Source organism: Meles meles, chromosome 6 (assembly GCF_922984935.1).
Source record: "Meles meles chromosome 6, mMelMel3.1 paternal haplotype, whole genome shotgun sequence".
NCBI lineage: Eukaryota > Metazoa > Chordata > Mammalia > Carnivora > Mustelidae > Meles > Meles meles.
This window is the reverse complement of record NC_060071.1, coordinates 107552022-107573807: the sequence shown is the minus strand read 5'-3', so window position 1 is coordinate 107573807 and position 21786 is coordinate 107552022. Positions and strand designations below refer to the sequence as shown.

General features: G+C 38.6%; 1 protein-coding gene across 9 annotated transcripts in view; it reads right to left on the bottom strand.

The window, feature by feature from the left end:
• Window positions 1-13017: 13017 nt before the first annotated feature.
• The window catches only part of KTN1 (kinectin 1), a 110462-nt gene continuing 101693 nt past the window's right edge, over window positions 13018-21786 (bottom strand). For all 9 annotated transcript variants that reach the window (XM_046008057.1, XM_046008060.1, XM_046008065.1 and 6 more), the window contains 4 exons: window positions 21478-21561; window positions 19462-19554; window positions 18329-18449; window positions 13018-13333 (listed from right to left, as the gene is read on the bottom strand). In XM_046008057.1, the coding sequence (XP_045864013.1) occupies window positions 13329-13333; window positions 18329-18449; window positions 19462-19554; window positions 21478-21561 (303 nt within the window). In that variant the 3' untranslated portion in view covers window positions 13018-13328. The remainder of the gene's footprint in view (window positions 13334-18328; window positions 18450-19461; window positions 19555-21477; window positions 21562-21786) is intronic.

Here is a 21786-nt window from a genome sequence, read left to right as displayed (position 1 = left end):
TATTGGGGAGGTCAGACAGACAAACCAAAAGTAATACTCAGGGATAATGGAAAGAAAGACTGTATGACAAGTAGCGCAGAAATTCAGAGAAGGACTACTAGGTTCTGCCCAGCATTGTGTAACAATTAAGATTGATTTCTGCTGTAAATCACTATAGTGGTTTAAACAGAGTTGGTGTTTTGTTGTTGTTTCAAAAAACGTACTCAGGAGTCTGGAGGTGAGAAGTTACGGGGGGTAGGTCAGAGTTTCAAAGATTTGGGGGTTTCTTCTTCTGGTATTTCTTTGGTTTGTCCTACATGCCACAAGATGACTGCTATATTTCCAACCTTTGTGTCTGTGTTCAAGGGAGGTTAAAGAGAAAAGGCAAAAGGGCTAGATCAGATCATTTATTCCTTTTTTTTCCTTTTGAACCAAGTGAGATTTTGCTTTCTAAGAAGTCCCTTCTGTAGACTTCAACTTAGGGTTCACAGCCCAGATCCGAACTATATCACCACCCTTCACTGCAAGGGAAGCTGGAAAAGTGAGTATTTGGCTTTTCGGCCTCTAATGGGAGGCGGCAAAGGAGAAGGATGTTGGGTGTGGCTGTTAAGGGGACAGGCCACATATGATCAGAAAAGTTTCAGGGCAAAGACTACGCTTGCTGTGGTCTGAATGTGACCTCCCAAAATTTGTATGTTGAAATCTTACCCCCAGATGATGGTATTAGGTGGTGGGACCTGTAGGAAGGAACTAGGTCATGAGGAAGGAGCCATCATGAATGGGATTGGTGCTCTTGTGAAAGAGGCCCAAGAGAGTTCTCTTGCTCCTGAATTGTACCACATGAAGGCACAATGAGAAATCTGTGTCCTGGAAGCCAGCCCTTACTCCACCATGCTGGCACCCTGATCTCAAACTTCCAACCTCTAGAACTGGAAGAAATAAATTTCTTTTTTCAAGCCACCCAGTGCAAGACATTTTGTTATAGAAGCCTGAATGGACAAAGATATGTTTAAACCAAGTCTTGATTCCTAATTCACATTCCATAAATGAGTGCCATGATGGATGTGGTGGTTCTCATTCAGAAATGCTTTAAGAGTGAAACTTTAGGGACAGAACTGTCTTGTCATCATTATCATGTACCCGCCCAACAACAGGACAGAATTATTTAGCTGAAGGTGAAAACACACCTAACATTATCCATCACCATTTCCTGTATCTCTGCCCCTCCCAACCCTACTACATCCCCTTCTTTGCCTGTACCTCCCACTTCAGGTCTTAGTCTAGATGTTGTGTTCTCCTGAGCCATCCCTGACTTGGCTCAGTGGACCTCCCACAGGACTTTCCATGATTTGTAACCCCTGAACTCTGTGAAGACACTGGACTCTGCTGTGTCCCAGCCCCAGATCTCCTAGAAGACTTAAAATAAAAACTTGTTGAATGAATAAAAGTCATACATCTGCCATAAACATATTGTAGCATACCTGTATTTACAGGAAGTGACTTTATTCCTAGCCAGAAAGCAAACAAACAAGCAAAAAACACCTGAGAAGTAAAGCCAAGAAGGAATGGGCTTAACTTTGATATGATCCAATACCAAGAAGCTACTTCCTGCGGAGATCTGTAGAAAATCCTAACACAGGAATCAAAATTAGAAGACAAACCAATAAATTAGGCTGAGAGATGGTGCTCAAAGGATCTAAATCGGTTTCCTGGCAGCAAGGACCCAATTCCCCTGCCTCAGACACACCTTAGTGCACGTGCCAGCCCCTTGCAAGTGTTTACTATAGGAGGCTGATGTAGTTCGCTATGGGAGGGAGGAAAATTAACATCACCCAGGGCACTGCACACATCGCATCTCACTTCCCCCACAACCAGAGGTAATTGGCTGTGCTCCATGTGGAACCATGCTACACGGCTAGAACATGCTGTGGGAACAAGCCCCAGTGGCTAAACAGATTTCTTGCCCATGTGTATGTGTCTGCACAGCTCTCCTCCAAACACAGATCTGGGATCTGACAGAGCCCTTTGGTGTGACTCCATCAACCTGCTCCTGCATTCCCAGCCAAGGAGATCTCGCACTTGCTCTTGCCTTGAGGGCAAGAGCATCTCTATTGTAACTTGCTGCCTCCTTCTTCCTCAATGCGTAGGCAGCTGGCGGTACCTTTAGCTTTTGTCTGCTGAGGTCTTTTCCTCCTTCCGATGGTCCTTCTGGAAAGAATCCAAGACTATCCCACTGGCTTTCTCCCTCCTGTGCCTCCTGTCTGGCCCACCACAGATATCCACATATCTTTCATTCTGAAAAGTCTGTGTAATGCAAGCCATTCAGCTTAGCCACCTCTCCCCTAACCTGCCATGGAAGCAACCACCTTTTGGCCTTTGGATTTTCCTGAAGTCATTCCCCAGTCCATTCTTTTCCAAATGCAGAGGATGCATTACAAGCTCTAGAGACGGTCCCATCAAAAACCCTCCCTCTTGACTGGAGATGAAGGATTCCCACCATCCACCACCTATTTCTCCCCTTTGGCGGAGGTGGGACACAGCAGTAGAAGAGCAATCTCTGAAAAACCCTCTTACCTCATTGCTAACTCTGAACCCTTTTATGACATCAGAGTGGACGTGGGAATTAAAAGCAGCAGAACCATTTCCCCCATCTTCCACTTCCAGTCCTGCAGATTTCAGAATCTCACCACTTCACACATTTGCTTCCACTTTTATTCAGATTTGGAGCTCTTTGCCAGGCATGTGTGAGGGACAGGGGTATTGGAACTTAGTTTATCACCAAAGAACTGGAGATAAGATGGACCATTGAGAAAGGGATAAAATCAATAGGCAACTTAACTTTTTTTTTCAAATGTTGTCAAGGGGCAAAGGCCTCCGTAAGGGCAAATGACAAGAACAGTGGCATTTAGAGGCCAAGAGATCTAGAATGATGCAGGACTGTTATCAGAGGATAGGATACTGGAGAATAATTACAAGGTTCAAGGTGTGGTCATAGGTGTGAAAGGGATGAAGGTCTTTGGAGATGCAGTCTTTGAATAACGCCCCTCTCCCCAGCCATCCTAATCCCCAGAACCTGTGACTATGTTATGTTATATGGCAAGGGGCATGTGCGACTGTGATTAAGGATTTTGAGATGGGAAGATGATCCTGGATTATCCAGGTGGGCCTTCAGTATACTCACAAAGGTCCCTATAAGAGGAAGGCAAGAAAACCAAAGGAGGATTAGATGTGACAACAGAAGTTAACTGTTTGGAATGATACAAGCAAGGGCTGCTCACCAGCCAAGGAATGCAGGGGCCCCAGAAGACAGAACAGAGAACACATTCTCCTTGAGAGGCTCCAGAAGGAACAAATCCTGCTGACACCTTTCGTCTACTGAAATTGATCTGGTGCTTCTAGCCTCCTGTAAGACAATTAAGTTTGTATTGTTTGAAGCCGCTAAGTTTGTGGTAATTTATCAACTCTATAGGAGTCAAGGTCTACATCTTTATTCCAACTGATTCAAGGAGAGAAAAATCCTAACATTAGTCAATATGAAGAATAACATTCATGCACATTCAGGTTTGGAGTAGTGGAGATAGAGAAATTCATCAAAGAGGAAAAAAACTTAAGATGAACTTGTTTTCAAGAAAATACTCCTGAGACACCTGGGTGGCTCAGTGGGTTAAAGCCTCTGTCTTCGGCTCAGGTCATGATCTCAGGGTCCTGGGATCAAGCCCTGCTCAGCAGGGAGCCTGCTTCCTCCTCTCTGCCTCTCTGCCTAGTTGCGATCTCTGTCAAATAAATAAAATCTTTAAAAAAATACTCCTTGTGTGGCATAACCTGGAAATATCAAGAAACACCAAGAAAACCACCAATTAGCACTTTACATCTTTTTTAAGTTTTGGGAGAATTCTGTTTTCAAGGTAGTAGGCTGACATGCTGCAATCTCTCTCCATCTCCCTGAATTTGTAGAAATTATAGAAATGATATAAAAATAATATTTGGCAATGTTTGAAAATGAGAGCTCTCATTTGACAAGAAACTGCAAAGAAAATGCAAAAGAAGAAAGAAAATTAAAAACCACAATGCATGATTTTCAAAGTGTGGTCACCAAACCCAGATCAGCATCACTTGAAACTCATTCCAAATTGCAAATACTTGAGCCCCATCTCAGACCTAACAAACCAGAAATATGGTAGGAATGTATCAATTAACAATTTGAATTTATCATATCTCTCAATAGTTACCCTGAATGTTAATGGGCTAAATGCCCCAATCAAAAGACACAGGGTATCAGAATGGATAAAAAAACAAAACCCATCAGTATGTTGCCTACAAGAAACTCATTTTAGACGCGAAGACACCTCCAGATTTAAAGTGAGGGGGTGGAAAACAATTTACCATGCTAATGGGCATCAGAAGAAAGCTGGGGTGGCAATCCTTATATCAGATCAATTAGATTTTAAGCCAAAGACCATAATAAGAGATGAGGAAGGACACTATATCCTACTCAAAGGGTCTGTCCAACAAGAAGATCTAACAATTTTAAATATCTATGCCCCTAACGTGGGAGCAGCCAACTATATCAACCAATTAATAACAAAATCAAAGAAACACATCAATAATAATACAATAATAGTAGGGGACTTTAACACTCCCCTCACTGAAATGGACAGATCATCCAAGCAAAAGATCAACAAGGAAATAAAGGCCTTAAATGACACACTGGACCAGATGGACATCACAGATATATTCAGAACATTTCATCCCAAAGCAACAGAATACACATTCTTCTCTAGTGCACATGGAACCTTCTCCAGAATAGATCACATCCTGGGTCACAAATCAGGTCTCAACCAGTATCAAAAGATTAGGATTATTCCCTGCATATTTTCAGACCACAATGCTCTGAAGCTAGAACTCAATCACAAGAGGAAAGCTGGAAAGAACCCAAATACATGGAGACTAAACAGCATCCTTCTAAAGAATGAATGGGTTAACCAGGAAATTAAAGAAGAATTGAAAAAATTCATGGAAACAAATGATAATGAAAACACAACAGTTCAAAATCTGTGGGACACAGCAAAGGCAGTCCTGAGAGGAAAATATATAGCGGTACAAGCCTTTCTCAAGAAACAAGAAAGGTCTCAAGTACACAACCTAACCCTACACGTAAAGGAGCTGGAGAAAGAACAAGAAAGAAACCCTAAACCCAGCAGGAGAAGAGAAATCATAAAGATCAGAGCAGAAATCAATGAAATAGAAACCAAAAAAACAATAGGAAAAATCAATGAAACTAGGAGCTGGTTCTTTGAAAGAATCAATAAGATTGATAAACCCCTGGCCAGACTCGTCAAAAAGAAAAGAGAAAGGACCCAAATAAATAAAATCATGAATGAAAGAGGAGAGATCACAACTAACACCAAAGAAATACAGAGAATTATAAGAACATACTATGAGCAACTCTACGCCAACAAATTGGACAATCTGGAAGAAATGGATGCATTCCTAGAGACATATAAACTACCACAACTGAACCAGGAAGAAATAGAAAACCTGAACAGGCCCATCACCAGTAAGGAGATTGAAACAGTCATCAAAAATCTCCAAACAAACAAAAGCCCAGGGCCAGACGGCTTCCCAGGGGAATTCTACCAAACATTTAAAGAAGAACTCATTCCTATTCTCCTGAAACTGTTCCAAAACATAGAAATGGAAGGAAAACTTCCAAACTCATTTTATGAGGCCAGCATCACCTTGATCCCAAAACCAGGCAAGGATCCCACCAAAAAAGAGAACTACAGACCAATATCCTTGATGAACACAGATGCAAAAATTCTCGCCAAAATACTAGCCAATAGGATTCAACAGTACATGAAAAGGATTATTCACCACGATCAAGTGGGATTTATTCCAGGGCTGCAGGGTTGGTTCAACATCCGCAAATCAATCAATGTGATAGAACACATTAATAAAAGAAAGAACAAGAACCATATGATACTCTCAATAGATGCTGAAAAAGCATTTGACAAAGTACAGCATCCCTTCCTGATCAAAACTCTTCAAAGTGTGGGGATAGAGGGCACATACCTCAATATTATCAAAGCCATCTATGAAAAACCCACCGCAAATATCATTCACAATGGAGAAAAACTGAAAGCTTTTCCGTTAAGGTCAGGAACACGGCAGGGATGTCCATTATCACCACTGCTATTCAACATAGTACTAGAAGTCCTAGCCTCAGCAATCAGACAACAAAAAGAAATTAAAGGCATCCAAATTGGTAAAGAAGAAGTCAAACTATCACTCTTCGCAGATGATATGATACTATATGTGGAAAACCCAAAAGACTCCACTCCAAAACTGCTAGAACTTGTACAGGAATTCAGTAAAGTGTCAGGATATAAAATCAATGCACAGAAATCAGTTGCATTTCTGTACACCAACAACAAGACTGAAGAAAGAGAAATTAAGGAGTCAATCCCATTTACAATTGTACCCAAAACTATAAGATACCTAGGAATAAACCTAACCAAAGAGACTAAGAATCTATACACAGAAAATTATAAAGTACTCATGAAAGAAATTGAGGAAGACACAAAAAAATGGAAAAATGTTCCATGCTCCTGGATTGGAAGAATAAATATTGTGAAAATGTCTATGCTACCTAAAGCAATCTACACATTTAATGCAATCCCTATCAAAATACCATCCATTTTTTTCAAAGAAATGGAACAAATAATCCTAAAATTTATATGGAACCAGAAAAGACCTCGAATAGCCAAAGGAATATTGAAGAACAAAGCCAAAGTTGGTGGCATCACAATTCCGGACTTCAAGCTCTATTACAAAGCTGTCATCATCAAGACAGCATGGTACTGGCACAAAAACAGACACATAGATCAGTGGAACAGAATAGAGAGCCCAGAAATAGACCCTCAACTCTATGGTCAACTAATCTTCGACAAAGCAGGAAAGAATGTCCAATGGAAAAAAGACAGCCTCTTCAATAAATGGTGCTGGGAAAATTGGACAGCCACATGCAGAAAAATGAAATTGGACCACTTCCTTACACCACACACGAAAATAGACTCCAAATGGATGAAGGACCTCAATGTGAGAAAGGAATCCATCAAAATCCTTGAGGAGAATGCAGGCAGCAACCTCTTCGACCTCAGCCGTAGCAACATCTTCCTAGGAACAACGGCAAAGGCAAGGGAAGCAAGGGCAAAAATGAACTATTGGGATTTCATCAAGATCAAAAGCTTTTGCACAGCAAAGGAAACAGTTAACAAAACCAAAAGACAACTGACAGAATGGGAGAAGATATTTGCAAACGACATATCAGATAAAGGGCTAGTATCCAAAATCTATAAGGAACTTAGCAAACTCAACACCCAAAGAACAAACAATCCAATCAAGAAATGGGCAGAGGACATGAACAGACATTTCTGCAAAGAAGACATCCAGATGGCCAACAGACACATGCAAAAGTGCTCCACGTCACTCGGCATCAGGGAAATACAAATCAAAACCACAATGAGATATCACCTCACACCAGTCAGAATGGCTAAAATTAACAAGTCAGGAAATGACAGATGCTGGAGAGGATGTGGAGAAAGGGGAACCCTCCTCCACTGTTGGTGGGAATGCAAGCTGGTGCAACCACTCTGGAAAACAGCATGGAGGTTCCTCAAAATGTTGAAAATAGAACTACCCTATGACCCAGCAATTGCACTACTGGGTATTTACCCTAAAGATACAAACATAGTGATCCGAAGGGGCACGTGTACCCGAATGTTTATAGCAGCAATGTCTACAATAGCCAAACTATGGAAAGAACCTAGATGTCCATCAACAGATGAATGGATAAAGAAGATGTGGTATATATACACAATGGAATACTATGCAGCCATCAAAAGAAATGAAATCTTGCCATTTGCAACGACGTGGATGGAACTAGAGCGTATCATGCTTAGTGAAATAAGTCAATCGGAGAGAGACAACTATCATATGATCTCCCTGATATGAGGACATGGAGAAGCAACATGGGGGGGTAGGGGGATAGGAGAAGAATAAATGAAACAAGATGGGATTGGGAGGGAGACAAACCGTAAATGACTCTTAATCTCACAAAACAAACTGGGGGTTGCTGTGGGGAGGTGGGATTGGGAGAGGGGGAGCGGGCTATGGACATTGGGGAGGGGAGGCGAACCATAAGAGACTTTGGACTCTGAAAAACAACCTGAGGGTTTTGAAGGGTCAGGGGTGGGAGGTTGGGGCAACCTGAGGGTTTTGAAGGGTCAGGGGTGGGAGGTTGGGGGAACAGGTGGTGGGTAATGGGGAGGGCACGTTTTGCATGGAGCACTGGGTGTTGTGCAAAAAGAATGAATACTGTTACGCTGAAAAAATAAATAAAATGGAAAAAAAAACCAATTTGAATTTAACAAATAGAAAATATCCATTCTCTTCAATTGCTTGGAATATTTAAAAATACTGACTACTGGCAACCAAGGAATTGAAGAAAATTCATTGTTGTATTTGGGTTAGAATTTACTAGAGCCACATTGTTTTATTACTTGCACAGCTAGCAAGGAGAAAAGCTAGATGCCCAGGGCTGAAAAGCCTGCACAATTTAGATGGTGATGGAGATATGATTATCAACACAATTCATCGACCTAAGAACAAATTTCCATTTTCTACAACTATCATCTACAGATTACTACAATACCATGGTTTAGATATTTTGAAATGAATACTGCTTTGAGCAGATAAACAGAAACTCTGTATTTTGGCAATGAATGAAATCCCAAGAACTCTGTATTTAATAGCTCAGAAAGAACCTGCTCTTAATTCACTCATGACTTCTTGATTCTTCATAGCAAGAGAATGCATAAATGTAAATAAGACTTTCACCTACCTCTTTGACTCTGTTTCCTGTGTTCTGAGATCACCAGAAAATAAATATTACCCAATTCTTTCTCATTTTCTAACTGAAGAGGGTAAGAACTATCCTGGTAAAGTAATTTGAGATTTCAAATCACTTCATTTAATGAACTCATTTCCTCCACAACTTCACATTCTTGCTGACAAATCTTTTATTCTAAACCAAAACTTAATTTTTTGTTTTTAATTTCTTTCTCCTAAAGTCTCCACAAATTCTGGAAATTGGTGTCATACAAGGCATATTCACAGCCCAAATGCAATATTAGAAAATATTACTTAAAAAATCCATGATTTGGCCGCCTGGATGGCTCAGCCAGTTAAATATCCAAATCTTGGTTTCTGATCAGGTCATAATCTCAGGGTCATGAGGTCAAGCCCCATGTTGGGCTCCAGATTCTCTATCCCTCTACCCACCTCCTCTCACTTTCTTGCTCTCAAAAGAAAAAAATCCATGATGTGAAAAATACACACTCCAAAAAAAAAAAAAAAAAAAGTCTCTTACTTTAAAGGAAATAAAGTTACATAAAATTTTCATAAATTGGTGATATTTAAATGTCCTTTAGAGGAATGCCAAATAAACTGTGGCATATCCACAGTTAAAAATGAAGAAAAGCAGGGCGCCTGGGTGGCTCAGTGGGTTAAAGCCTCTGCCTTCAGCTCAGGTCATGATCCCAGGGTCCTGGGATCGAGCCCCGCATCGGGCTCTCTGCTCAGCAGGGAGCCTGCTTCCTCCCTTCTCTCTCTCTGCTTCTTTCTCTGCCTACTTGTGATCTCTGTCAAATAAATGAATAAAATCTTAAAAAAAAAAAAAGAAGAAGAAAAGCTCCATGTATAAATTTTAAAGCTAATATTGGGCAAATAAAGCAAATAGCAGAATGATTTATATAAAGTCCAAATATATGCAAAATACATACTATTTCTGGCTACACGTATATATGTTAATTGTGTAACATGAAATTAAATGATAAACATCACCTTTGGTGCAGTGGCTACCTCTGAACCAGGGCGGGGTATACAAGTCTTTTAAACTGTACCTTATGTTTTTTTTTTTTAAAAACCTGAAGCAGGACAAAATGTTACTTGCTATTGAGAGGATACTCATAGTTTTTTTCCCCATGATTTTCTGTATGTCTAAAATACTTAATGATTTTTTAAAAATTAAGAACTGAAAGACAACAAAATCCTCCCATATCAAAATCTGTGGGATGCAAAGAAGTACAGAGAACTTAGCCTTAAAATGAATTAGAAAACAAGAATTAAAACAAATTATAAGAATAAGAAGTTGGCAAAGTACAACAAAATAAACAAAAAAGAAAATGTTTTTAACATTTTTTTTATTTTATTTATTTGACAGAGAGAAATCACAACTAGGCAGAGAAGCAGGCAGAGAGAGAGGAGGAAGCAGGCTCCCTGCGGAGCAGAGAGCCCGATGCGGGGCTCGATCCCAGGACCCTGGGATCATGACCTGAGCTGAAGGCAGAGGCTTTAACCCACTGAGCCACCCAGGCGCCCCTGTTTTTAACATTTTTAATTCACTAATAAATGAATGAAATATAAAACAAAATACAGTAAGAAAGTGCTGAAGTTACCCAGTGTTGGGGAAAAAAACAACATGCCAGGAGAAGCAGCTCTAAAATTTTTGGTCTTGGAAATCCTTTATACTTTACAAAGCTTTTTTTGTTATTTCTATAATATTCAATGTACTAGAAATTGAAACCAAGAAACATTTTAGATGTTCATTTATTTTAAAATAACAACAAAATGAATATGTTTTTGTGAAATGTAACTTCACTTTCCAAAATAAAATCAACCAAAAAGATGTAGTGAGAAAACTGGCATTACATGTTTGCAAATTTCTTTACTGCATGGCCTAATGGAAGCCAGCTACTTCTGTGTGCAATCTGCTGTGATATGCTGTCTGAGTTGAAGTATATGAAGAAAACCTGGCCTCTGGACACAAATAACATGTCATTGGAAAACAGAGCAGCAGCCTTTCAGACCACTGTGGATGTTCTCAGACATAGGAGCAAAACTCAACATGTTATGATTACAGATTAATTACAACATGGAGTCTGAAACCCCATCAGTGACCTTTTGGCACTGTTACACTGAAATCCATTAGAATGTATCTTGTCACCATGCATGATTTTGTGAACACTGTGTGTTGGTCGTTCTCCCCTCCCTGTCGGTTCTTCTCAACCTGAGTAATATTCTTAGGGCTTCTTTCCTCAATTGGCTGCAGTGGTGGTAAGGGGAGTCACGAGAGACAGAGGACACAGGACTCTCTCTCTGGATGTTCCTTTCCTCTCTCAGGGATCTGCTTATAACACACTGGGGAAAGGTGGACAGTTGAGGATGGAAGAGAGAAATATAAAACTGTTTCAAATTGGAATAGGCCATGTTATGAACTTCTTGCCACTTCAGAGGCAAAAAGATGAATGTGTATTGATTCGGATGTTGAGGGAAGGAACACAATAAGATTGGACTGAATCCTTAATTTAATACTTTAAAAATTGTTTTAACTTTTAAAAATTCAAACATATGAAGAGGCTGAAAAATAATTACACATTTTTTCCAAGGAACTAAGCTGTGAAGGGAGAAGAGAATGGCAAGAGAAAGGAAGGATTTCTGTTTTCTTTTTTCAGATGGCAGAGATACAGGTATATTTATAGACAATAGCCAAGGAAAAAGGTTGAGAGATATGGTATCTGGCCTTCCGATCAATTTTCCAGTGGTATGCTGAAAGCAACCAGATAAGCCCTAAGGTAGTCCAAATCCTCAGGCCAATCATCACTGGCCGTGAGCAGCCTCTTCAGTTTATCTCTACATACTTTAGAAACACCATCTGGTGTACACGGGATGATACGAAAGGCACCACTTCAAATAATTCTCAAACTATAAAAATGAATTTCATCCATTCATTTGTTTCAATACCTGAGCACAAATAAGTGTTAGGCACTTGCTTAAGGGTAGGAAAAAGCAAAGAACAGAAGAGAGGATTCTTGCCCTCATGCAGCAACTTTCTAGTGGGAAGAAGAGGTGTGACCAAGTATATACTGAAGGCTATAAACATTATAACAAAAATAGGTAGGTGGATAGGGAGGCAGGGGGGATACTGGATGGTCCAGAAAGACCTGGTGAGAAAGGTGACATTCAAACAGATTTCCAGATGGTGAAAAAGCAAGCCACGACTGATATCCAAGAGAAGAGAGTTTTAAGTAGAAGCATTACCGAAACAGCAAGGAGACCACAGTATGGGACACCTGGGTGGCTCAGTGGGTTAAGCCTCTGCCTTTGGCTTAGGTCACAATCTCAGGGTCCAGGGATTGAGCCCTGCATCAGCAGGGAACCTGCTTCCCCCTCTCTCTCTCTGCCTGCTGCTCTGCCTACTTGTGATCTCTCTCTCAAATAAATAAAATCTTCAAAAAATTAAAAAAAAAAAAAAAAAAGGAGACTACAGCATGGCCTAACAGGCACTTTCATATTCAGTAGTGCAAGACAGCATTCAGTGGTTAGTTAGCATCTGTAGGGTTCAGTGCTTGCATCAAATTATTTAATTAGAAATTCCTCAACAAAAAATAACACGTGCAAACTATATAACATAGTGCCTGACAAGAAGGACACTTAAAAAGTCACCTATTATTGGTTAATAACGGTTAAGTGTAAAAGCAGAGCTTCTCCACCGAAAGCTGGAGCAGTGGGTCTGAAAGCTAAATTCTTGCCTCAGCCTTTCTGCAGCGCACAGCACTGCTGGACACAGTTCACAGCACACACAGCTACGCAGAAGACCCAGAACTCCCCTTACAGAAGCTGTATGAGCAACAATACCTATCTTACCTTGTCAGGAGCTGCAATTAATAACTGTGTTCTAAATTTATGTTGATCTGTATAGCTAATGAGATCTGCTAAAGCACAATGAAAATTAGAGCAAGTTTGAATAATAAGCAACCCTTTATTTGCTGACGCCATTACAAAAAACGATTACATTAGCAACAAAAAAGTGTTTTCTTGAATTGAAGTCAGAGGCAGTTACTCCCCCCCCCAAAATGTTAAGTAAAACAGTGTACAACATCAGTATTAAAATGTTAAATTTTATATTGTCTTTACCACTTTTGATCTTCTGAACAATTTTATTGAGCAAAATAAGATAAAAGATTACATGTTTATTTTATCTTCAGGAATGTAAAGGTCTAATTATTCAAACAGTTTTTTTATTATAAAACTAAACTCTGAAGGTGTCTACAGAGTTGGCTTTTTTTTTCTCTCTTTAAATCAGTAGTCTAACAAGGATTAGAAAAGACAAAACTCTGTTCAGTGTTTCCGACAAAGTAGAAAGGGTGAAAACATAAATAAGGCTTTAATTTGGCAAAATATAATACAATGCCTTCTGTTATCCTTGAATGAACAGTTTCCCAGTTACTTCACTCTGTAAAAGATCAGAAAGAAAGAAATTCATTTTAAAACAAGAAATAAAAGGCAATCAGAAGACATTAGTCAAACACCAAACATACATATTCTATTTGATCCAGCATGGCTCTTTCAACTAGGATCAAAGCAATTATACTAATGGTAATCAAAAACAAGAGAGAAATAATGGGAATCAGAAGCTTTTGAGGTGGATTTAAAAACATGAGTGAAAACCTCGGACCAAACAGAGTAATGTGGGGATTTAAAAATACCATTAGAAAATTTAAGAGAACATTGGGAATCTATTTTTGTTAGTTCTACTCAAGAAAATGTAAAGCTAATGAGATGAGTAGCACTGAAATTTACAACTCTCCCCCATGAATAAACACAGCTTCAGACAGAAATTTTCTGAGGCCATGTGAAGCTTTCCAAGTCAGATAAAATGACGGTAAGAAATTAAACCTCAAAAGTCATTAGAGAGACTAAAAAGACTTAACTAAATCCAACATATAAATCCTGGTTTGGGAAAAATAGCTAAAAAGATACTTGCAGTTTAAATGGGGAACTTGAACATGGGTTTAATAATGGATAATTTTATGTAACTACTGGTTTTGTTTGAATGTGATAGCGGTACAATGCATTTATAACAGAATGCTTTTGTTCTTCAAAGATGCATACCCAAGTGCTTAGGGATAAACTGTCACATCTGAAAGGTACTTTCAAACAGTCTGACATTAACCAAATACGTATATATATGGAAAGAAATGAAGCAGGTAAAGGATGTAGGAGTGTTGCACTATTCTTTCAGCTTTTCTTTATGTGTGAAATTTTTCAAAATAAAAAGTCAGGGGAAAAGAATGAGAAAGCGAAAAAGTGAAGCTATCACCGGCTATTATGTTCTCCATTAAAAACAAGATTAACACTGCATCAGAAAGTCTACATAGCCCACAGGTACAGGACACTATAAGTGCTATGTAAACACACCGCAGAAAATGAAAATGAAACTCAGTGATAGCCAAGTGTAGAAATAAAAGCTACTTTTTAATCTGGAACACTAATCCTTATACTTCAACACCACTGTATAAGAACATCTTTCAGAAACAAGAGACAACTACATCATAAAATCTATTTGTCACACAGAACAGGGAGAGCACATACATATAAAACACATACACAAAACGTCATCTCAATTTTTTCTGGGTAACATTAAGAGCCTCTCCAACTCACTATTGCCAAACAAAACACTTCAGAAAAATGTCAGAATTGACAACACAAACTGTAAGATGCTGGCAACAAAGGGTTGGACAGAATAAGGAGGAAAAAAAGCATGCAGAAAAAGAGGTCAGGGCACAGAATGCCTGAATTAACAGAAGAAAAGTACTGACTAAGAGCATAGGCACTGGGCAGAGATCAGCTCAATTTAAATCCTAGCTCACCCAGCCACTAACTGCATGACCTTGGGCAAATTATAGAACCTCTGAGGGTATGCTGTAAAATGGCAATAAAAAAAATAATAATAACACCTACCTACCCAATGCCCTGGGTTGCTGTGAAGACTAAGCAAATGACCACAAATCAGACGCCTCCCAAGCTTAGAGTGATACTCATAAAGTGACTGCTGTTAAAAATCAACCTCCTCCCTCCACAGGATTCCGTAAACAGGACCTGAGTGTTACGGTCTGAGTGTTTGTGCCTACCCCCAAAATTCACATATTGAAATTCTAATCCTCCAGTGTAATGGCATTTGGAAGTGGGGCCTTTGGATGACTCCACCATCATGAATGGGATTAGTGTCCTTCTGAAAGGGACACCAGACACCTCCCTTGACCCTTCTGCCATGCATGGACTGCCGAGAAATAAATGTTATTTAAGCCACCCAGTCTAAGCAATTTTTATTATAGCAGCCCAAAGAAACTAAGACATTGGAGTAATGAAATCTTCTGATATGGTCAGACATATAGTTTGAGCACTTAGAAGACAAGCAAATATGAAAGAAACATAAGGAAAAATAGATATCTGGGAACAACAAAAACAACAACAACAAAAAGCATACTATAAAGTACTAGTGTTGCTAGTCCAAAGCTTAAAAAAAAAAAGTATCTTGGGGCGCCTGGGTGGCTCAGTGGGCTAAAGCCTCTGTCTTCGGCTCAGGTCATGATCTCAGGGTCCTGGGATCGAGCCCCGCATCAGGCTCTCTGCTCGGCAGGGAGCCTGCTTCCTCCTCTCTCTCTGCCTGCCTCTCTGCCTGCTTGTGATCTCTGTCAAATAAATAAAATCTTAAAAAAAAAAAAAAAGTATCTTAATTCATACAAAGGAAGGGAAGAGATGACAATCTTCTATTTTTGGGGTGGGGGGATAGGAGATAGGAAGACTTCCAAAATAAAAGAAAGGTTAAAGTCTTACAAATTAAGGATATAAGATCAATACACATACCCTTACAGCTCAGAGAAATGCTAAGTAATGTATATTAGAATTCAGAAAACTAAATAACTGCATATCATCATCCCATTTTTGCTTTTTAAAAACTGTTTTTCCCTTAACAAATATGACATATACTTGCTGTATATATTAAAAAGAAGCAAGTTTCCTGACATCAGATATTAACCTATTACCTACGTTTTGATGATTAATAAGCTGTATTTCCAATTTAATCATCACGTAGTAGTAGGGTTTTTTGTTCGTTTTTCTCATCCAATATATGTACTAGTTTTAAAAGAGTTCACAAGAGGGGCGCCTGGCTGACTCAGCTGGTTGAATGTCAGACTCCTGATTTCAGCTCAGGTCGTGATCTCAGGGTTGTGACATAGAACCCTGCATCAGGTTCCACACTGGCCGTCCAGCCTGCTTAAGATTCTCACTCTCCCTCTCCCTCTGTCCCTTCCCGCCACCCCCTTTTTAAAAGGAAAAAAATAGTTCACAAGAGGGAGAATACACCCAGCAAAAAATGATGGCTGGTTAAAAACTGGGTAACAAACATTTAAAGGGTACAAAAAAGGCTGTGGAACCAAGGAAACTGTAGGGACGGGTTAACACCACCAATGCCGGGTAGAACCTATAGAACAAAGAGTTCTCAAGTGCCTAGCAGACCCTTTTCTTCATACAATCCATTCTATCCTTCACATTGCACTGCTGATGCTCAGCCATCTTTCCACCTGCCAAATTTGGACTGAGGTTCATTAGCTGACAAAAGAGTTATCACTTAGAGAAGCCGCCTGCCAAACTATAGTTCGGTTTTAGCTATGTTATTTAACAAGTTACTACAATTTCATAAATCGGGAAGAAAAACTCGAAAAATAAAAGTGTTATACTACCAACAATCAGTAGAAGTCTCATGTTTAATATGAAAATGACCACTGTGGAAACAGGTTCATAAGACTTAGTTTGAGCAGACCACGTGTTTGGGAAGAAAAAGAAACACTAAAGAACACCTTTCAGACACTAGAGAGATACTACTGATAAGATTGAAAGGCACAGGGTAGTAAGTAATCTTATAATTTTTTTAGGCTCTCAGAAATGAAGCCCTTTCCTTATCATACCAAGGCCTATGGAATGACTTCAGTCTATTTAGCATATTTTATTAACTATTTTTAATCTCTTATACTGGAAATTTATACTTTCAGTATCAAAACAAAGGCCTGTATTAGATCTAGCAATCAGGAAATCACTAATGACCTCAGCAAAAAAGTTTTCATCGAAATGCATTCTAGTGTACACAGAGCTGTTAAAGCAAGTAAAGAGGTAGATACTGTGAGAATAGTTTCTTATTTTAAGAATCTCTGTTAAACAGTAATGTAAAAAAAAAAAATATTAGGGTGGTAACTGAAGGAAGTATAAGGTTAAAATAAGACATCAGAGTAGGCTTTCAAGACTGAACAGAAAGAGCATGTGCAGGGAAGAGAATAAGGCTGAAGACATGGGAAAGAGAGTTACCAGCAAAGTGGAAGCAGATTACTTTCTAATTTGGAGAAGGGAGGTGATGTGGCAGAAGTTTAATTGTAGGCGATGGAGAGGTCAGCTTACCACGGATAAACGATTAAAGTATAATTATTTTTGCTGACTTTTGCTAAAAGAATGAGCTGCATTTGTCCACAAAATCTTATGGAGGTAAATGACCTGAATAGCATTTTTTTTTTAAAAAAGATTTTATTTATTTATTTGACAGACAGAGATCACAAGTAGGCAGAGAGGCAGGCAGAGTGAGAGAGGAGGAAGCAGGCTCCCTGCTGAGCAGAGAGCCCAATCCATGCAGAGCTCGATCCCAGGACCCCAGGATCACGACCCGAGCCGAACGCAGAGGCTTTAACCCACTGAGCCACCCAGGCACCCCCTTGAATAGCATTTTAAAGGACAGTTTATGCTAAGGCAGACCAGAGGACAATCATTCTATAAAAGTGAGATAGAATGCCTCTATAACCAAAATGGTGATACATACTACTTTTCCAGGACACTTAACCTATCAGGAGGGCAATAAAATTTCATAATATGGTTTAATGACAGGTTTAAAAATGAGATTTCTTTAATTACCTTATAAGCAGATTTAAGTAAAAATAAAAACTCAGTTTCCAATTTAAAGAAATTGTGATGACTTGATTTTCAATTCAGTATTTAATCTCAGTAAAAACATTTAACTTTATTTTACCAAGTCATTAAAAAAAAAAAATCACAGATACTTTACCAAAACTAAGATCAGGATAAACTATAGAAGCAGCTGCCCATATTATGCAATGAACAAAACCTATGTAAACAAGTCATAAGGGAGCCTGTTTTATAAAAAGGTCAGAGGAGGCAAAAACAAAAGGTTTTCCCCCCTCCAAGCTGTGAGACCAAAACATGGAAGAGATGGAAATAAAACTCTAAGAAAGCTAAAGCTGTTATCTGCAGGGGCTGAAAGAAAGAAAGGGAGTATTTCCATGAGGGCAAGAGGAGCTCTGGTAGTCCTGGTAAACCCCCACTACAAATACACACATTGTGTCAATTAGCCATAAACAGACAACAGTACTTCAGCTACTCTTACCTAATACCTGGTAGTGTTCTTTCTCCTTTGTGAGCTGTTGGTTTACTGCCTGAAGCAACTGCTGTAACTGTGTGACAGTCTGATTTAGACTTACAGACATCGTCTCCTTCTCAGAAGACTCCTAAAGAGAAGAGGGAAGTGATGAAAAAAACTCCAAACATAAGGAAAAGGCATTTGCAACCTAAAGCAGAAAGTATTTTATTGTTTTAGATACAAACATGAGAAATCTTGAAAATGACAAAAATTAACAAAAAACACATACAGAAACAGTGTTTGCTATCTAGTGACACAAATTAGGTTGCACCAAAGAAAGCTACGTTATGGGGTGCCTAGGTTAAGGCATTGGGTTAATAAGCCTCTGCCTTCAGCTCAGGTCATGATCTCAAGGTTCGGGACTGAGTCCCACATAGGACTCTCTGCTCAGCAAAGCTTCTTGTGATCTCTGTCAAATAAATAAATAAAATCTTAAAAAAAAAAAAAAAAGAGGCTATGTTAAGTCATGAGGCCAACAAAGGCAAAAATCTAGACTCTGATTAGTAGTTGTAAATCCATTTCTCCTTTCAGAAAAAAAAATCTACCAGACACCAAAGGAGAGCACATTCATAACAGTAAAACTAAGTTCACATATATTGAGCTCTAAGTGCTGGGCAGCGCTGTTTTAAGTGCTACGCACTACTTTTAAGTGTTTTAGATAGTAACTCATTTATTCCCTTCAAAAATCCTACAGGTTTGATGCTATTATCATGGCCTTTCACAGATGGGGCAACCAAAGTACACAGAGGCTAAGTAAAAGTTGTCAAAGTCACACTGCTACTAAGTAGCAGGGTCAGGATTCAAGCACAGGCAGTGTAACAAAGCCCACATTCTTCAGCAATATACCATAATACTTCCAACACAAACAGTACAATTAAAGTACTATCTTACTAAGCTAAAGTGACATTAATAAAAACATTAATTAAAAAGTGTATTTCAGAGAGAGAATATCTGGAAGAAAAGACAACCTTCGGTAAGAATCCAACATAACTGACGGAAGTATATCATTTTTTTTTAAGTCAGAAACAGATCTCACACATTTTTATTCTTCATGTAATTTACAACAAGGTAATTAGCCTGGGGTAAAAGAAAATGCATACCATTTCTGGGGAAACATCACTATTCTCAATAACAGTAGTGTCTCCAGCAGCTTTTACTATTTTTGACTGGATGAGATCCAGCGACTGTTGAGCCTGTAAGGAAAGCAATATAAAGCCTCTAAATACTACAGTGGAGTATTATGAGGGATAAAAGGAGTGATTTTCTTAGGTATTTTGTACAAGACTAAAGCTCATCTCAGAATACAACGGATAGCCAATCTACTCCGGTTTTTCCTCCAAAATGAAAACAGTTTCCTCCCTGACCAGATTATAAAAATATATGCTGTTTTAAAAAGTTCAAACAACAGAGAATATGTAAAAAGACATTAAAAGAAGAAATAACCACGGTTGATATTTAGGTTAACATTAGTCTAGATCAAGCATCAGCCAAATCTGGCCACAGCCTGTTTCTGTATAGCTCACAAGCTAAGACTGTTTTTTACATTTTCAAAGGGTTGTGTTAAACACACAAAGAAGGGTATGTGAGAGAAACCATACATGCCCCACAAATTCTAAGTAGTGGCTTTGTTCTGACCCTCTTTTACAGATCACTCTTATATACATATACGCGCTAACAGAAAATTTGGGCAGAAAATTTCATATAAATGGGCTTTTAACATACCTGCTATTTTATACTTGCTTGTTTTACAAAGTATTTTGTAAATTTTTTATATCAATAAATATTTATGTGCATTTCTAATCAAGTGTTGCACAGTATTTCTAGCCTACAGATATGGGCAGTTCACTGTCTTCTACGGTTACATTTGCAATCTTAAATAACACGGCCCATCCATATCTTTGAGCACCTGTTTAATATCTTTAATACCTGAGAAACTAAACTGCTAGGCTAAACTTGCATGTTTTATATTTTGATCAAGAGGTCAAAAATTAAAATCCCCTATCAAACTAAGCCAGATTGCTCATCCTTGACGATGTATCATGAACCTACATTTGAGCTCTGAGACAAACAACCTGAGTTCTCATTTTATCTACTGGTAATAGTAACACCAAAATAATTTGAAGCAATTCTCAATTCCTACACTTATTTTTTCATCATGCTAAATGTACTCTTTGGATTCCCAGACTTTTACATAACAATTAGAAGCTATATCATACAAAACAAAAATATTTCTTTCAACCTTTAAAAAAGTGACATATTTGTTTTGCTAATGACTCCCACAAATACAATCATAGAGCTAAAGCAGCTCTGATACAAGCATATGTGACTTGCACTATTAAAAATACCTAAAAACAGAATTACAAATAACTTGCCATCCTAATGTGGAGAATAAGAAATGTAATCTTAAAAACTACCCCCCCAAAAAAAACAAAAACAAAAACAAAAACAACCCTCCCTGTTTATATATGAGATTAAAGAAAAGTGTATTTCCACAAAGAAATAAATGAAAGGAGGCGCCTGGGTGGCTCAGTGGATTAAGCCGCTGCCTTCAGCTCAGGTCATGATCTCAGGGTCCTGGGATGGAGCCCTGCATCGGGCTCTCTGCTCCGCAGGGAGCCTGCTTCCTCCTCTCTCTCTGCCTGCCTCTCTGCCTACTTGTGATCTCTCTCTCTGTCAAATAAATAAATAAAATCTTTAAAAAGAAAAAAAAAAAGAAATAAATGAAAGGAACAAATTTCTGAAACATCCGAAGTCTACACGTTTTGGATCTATAAAAATCAAAAGAAACATACTTTGTAAGCAACTACAAAGAAAATCCCAACAAAACAATATATGGATATAACCACATTTTTAAAAAAGAGTACCTTCAATTACATTTAAAACTTAATCTGTATTTTATAAAGTAATTACTTATATATATGTATTGAAATAATGAAGCAAATTAAGAATAATTGAAAAACAAGTCAGAAAGTTTAGTTCCAAAAATGCAACAGCTTAAATTTATAAACACATTAATATGAAAAAAAAATCCAGAATTAGCAGTATGTTTACTTAAGATTCAAGGCACAGCAACATAGCATGGTGATATGGCATCTTCAAGACAAGCAGTGTCTTACCTTGTGCAAGTCACCAGCTACCTTCTGTCTTTCACTTTGTTCAGTTCTAAGCTTTGTGAGTGTTTCATTTAACTGTGTCTTTAACTGTAAAAATAAAGGACCACAATTAACTTAATTTGCATCCTTCTTTGTGCTGAGACCTCTAGAAGAATGAATGAGAAAGAATGGGATCGCTAACAGTTATTATGCACAGTGGATTAGCCAATATGCTGCACCAGATGTATAGAAAAGCTAAGCAGTGGAGGTTCCCATCTGGAAAGCTAAATATAAGAAAAGCTACAGAAACAAACTAGGGTTCAGAGTAGAAAA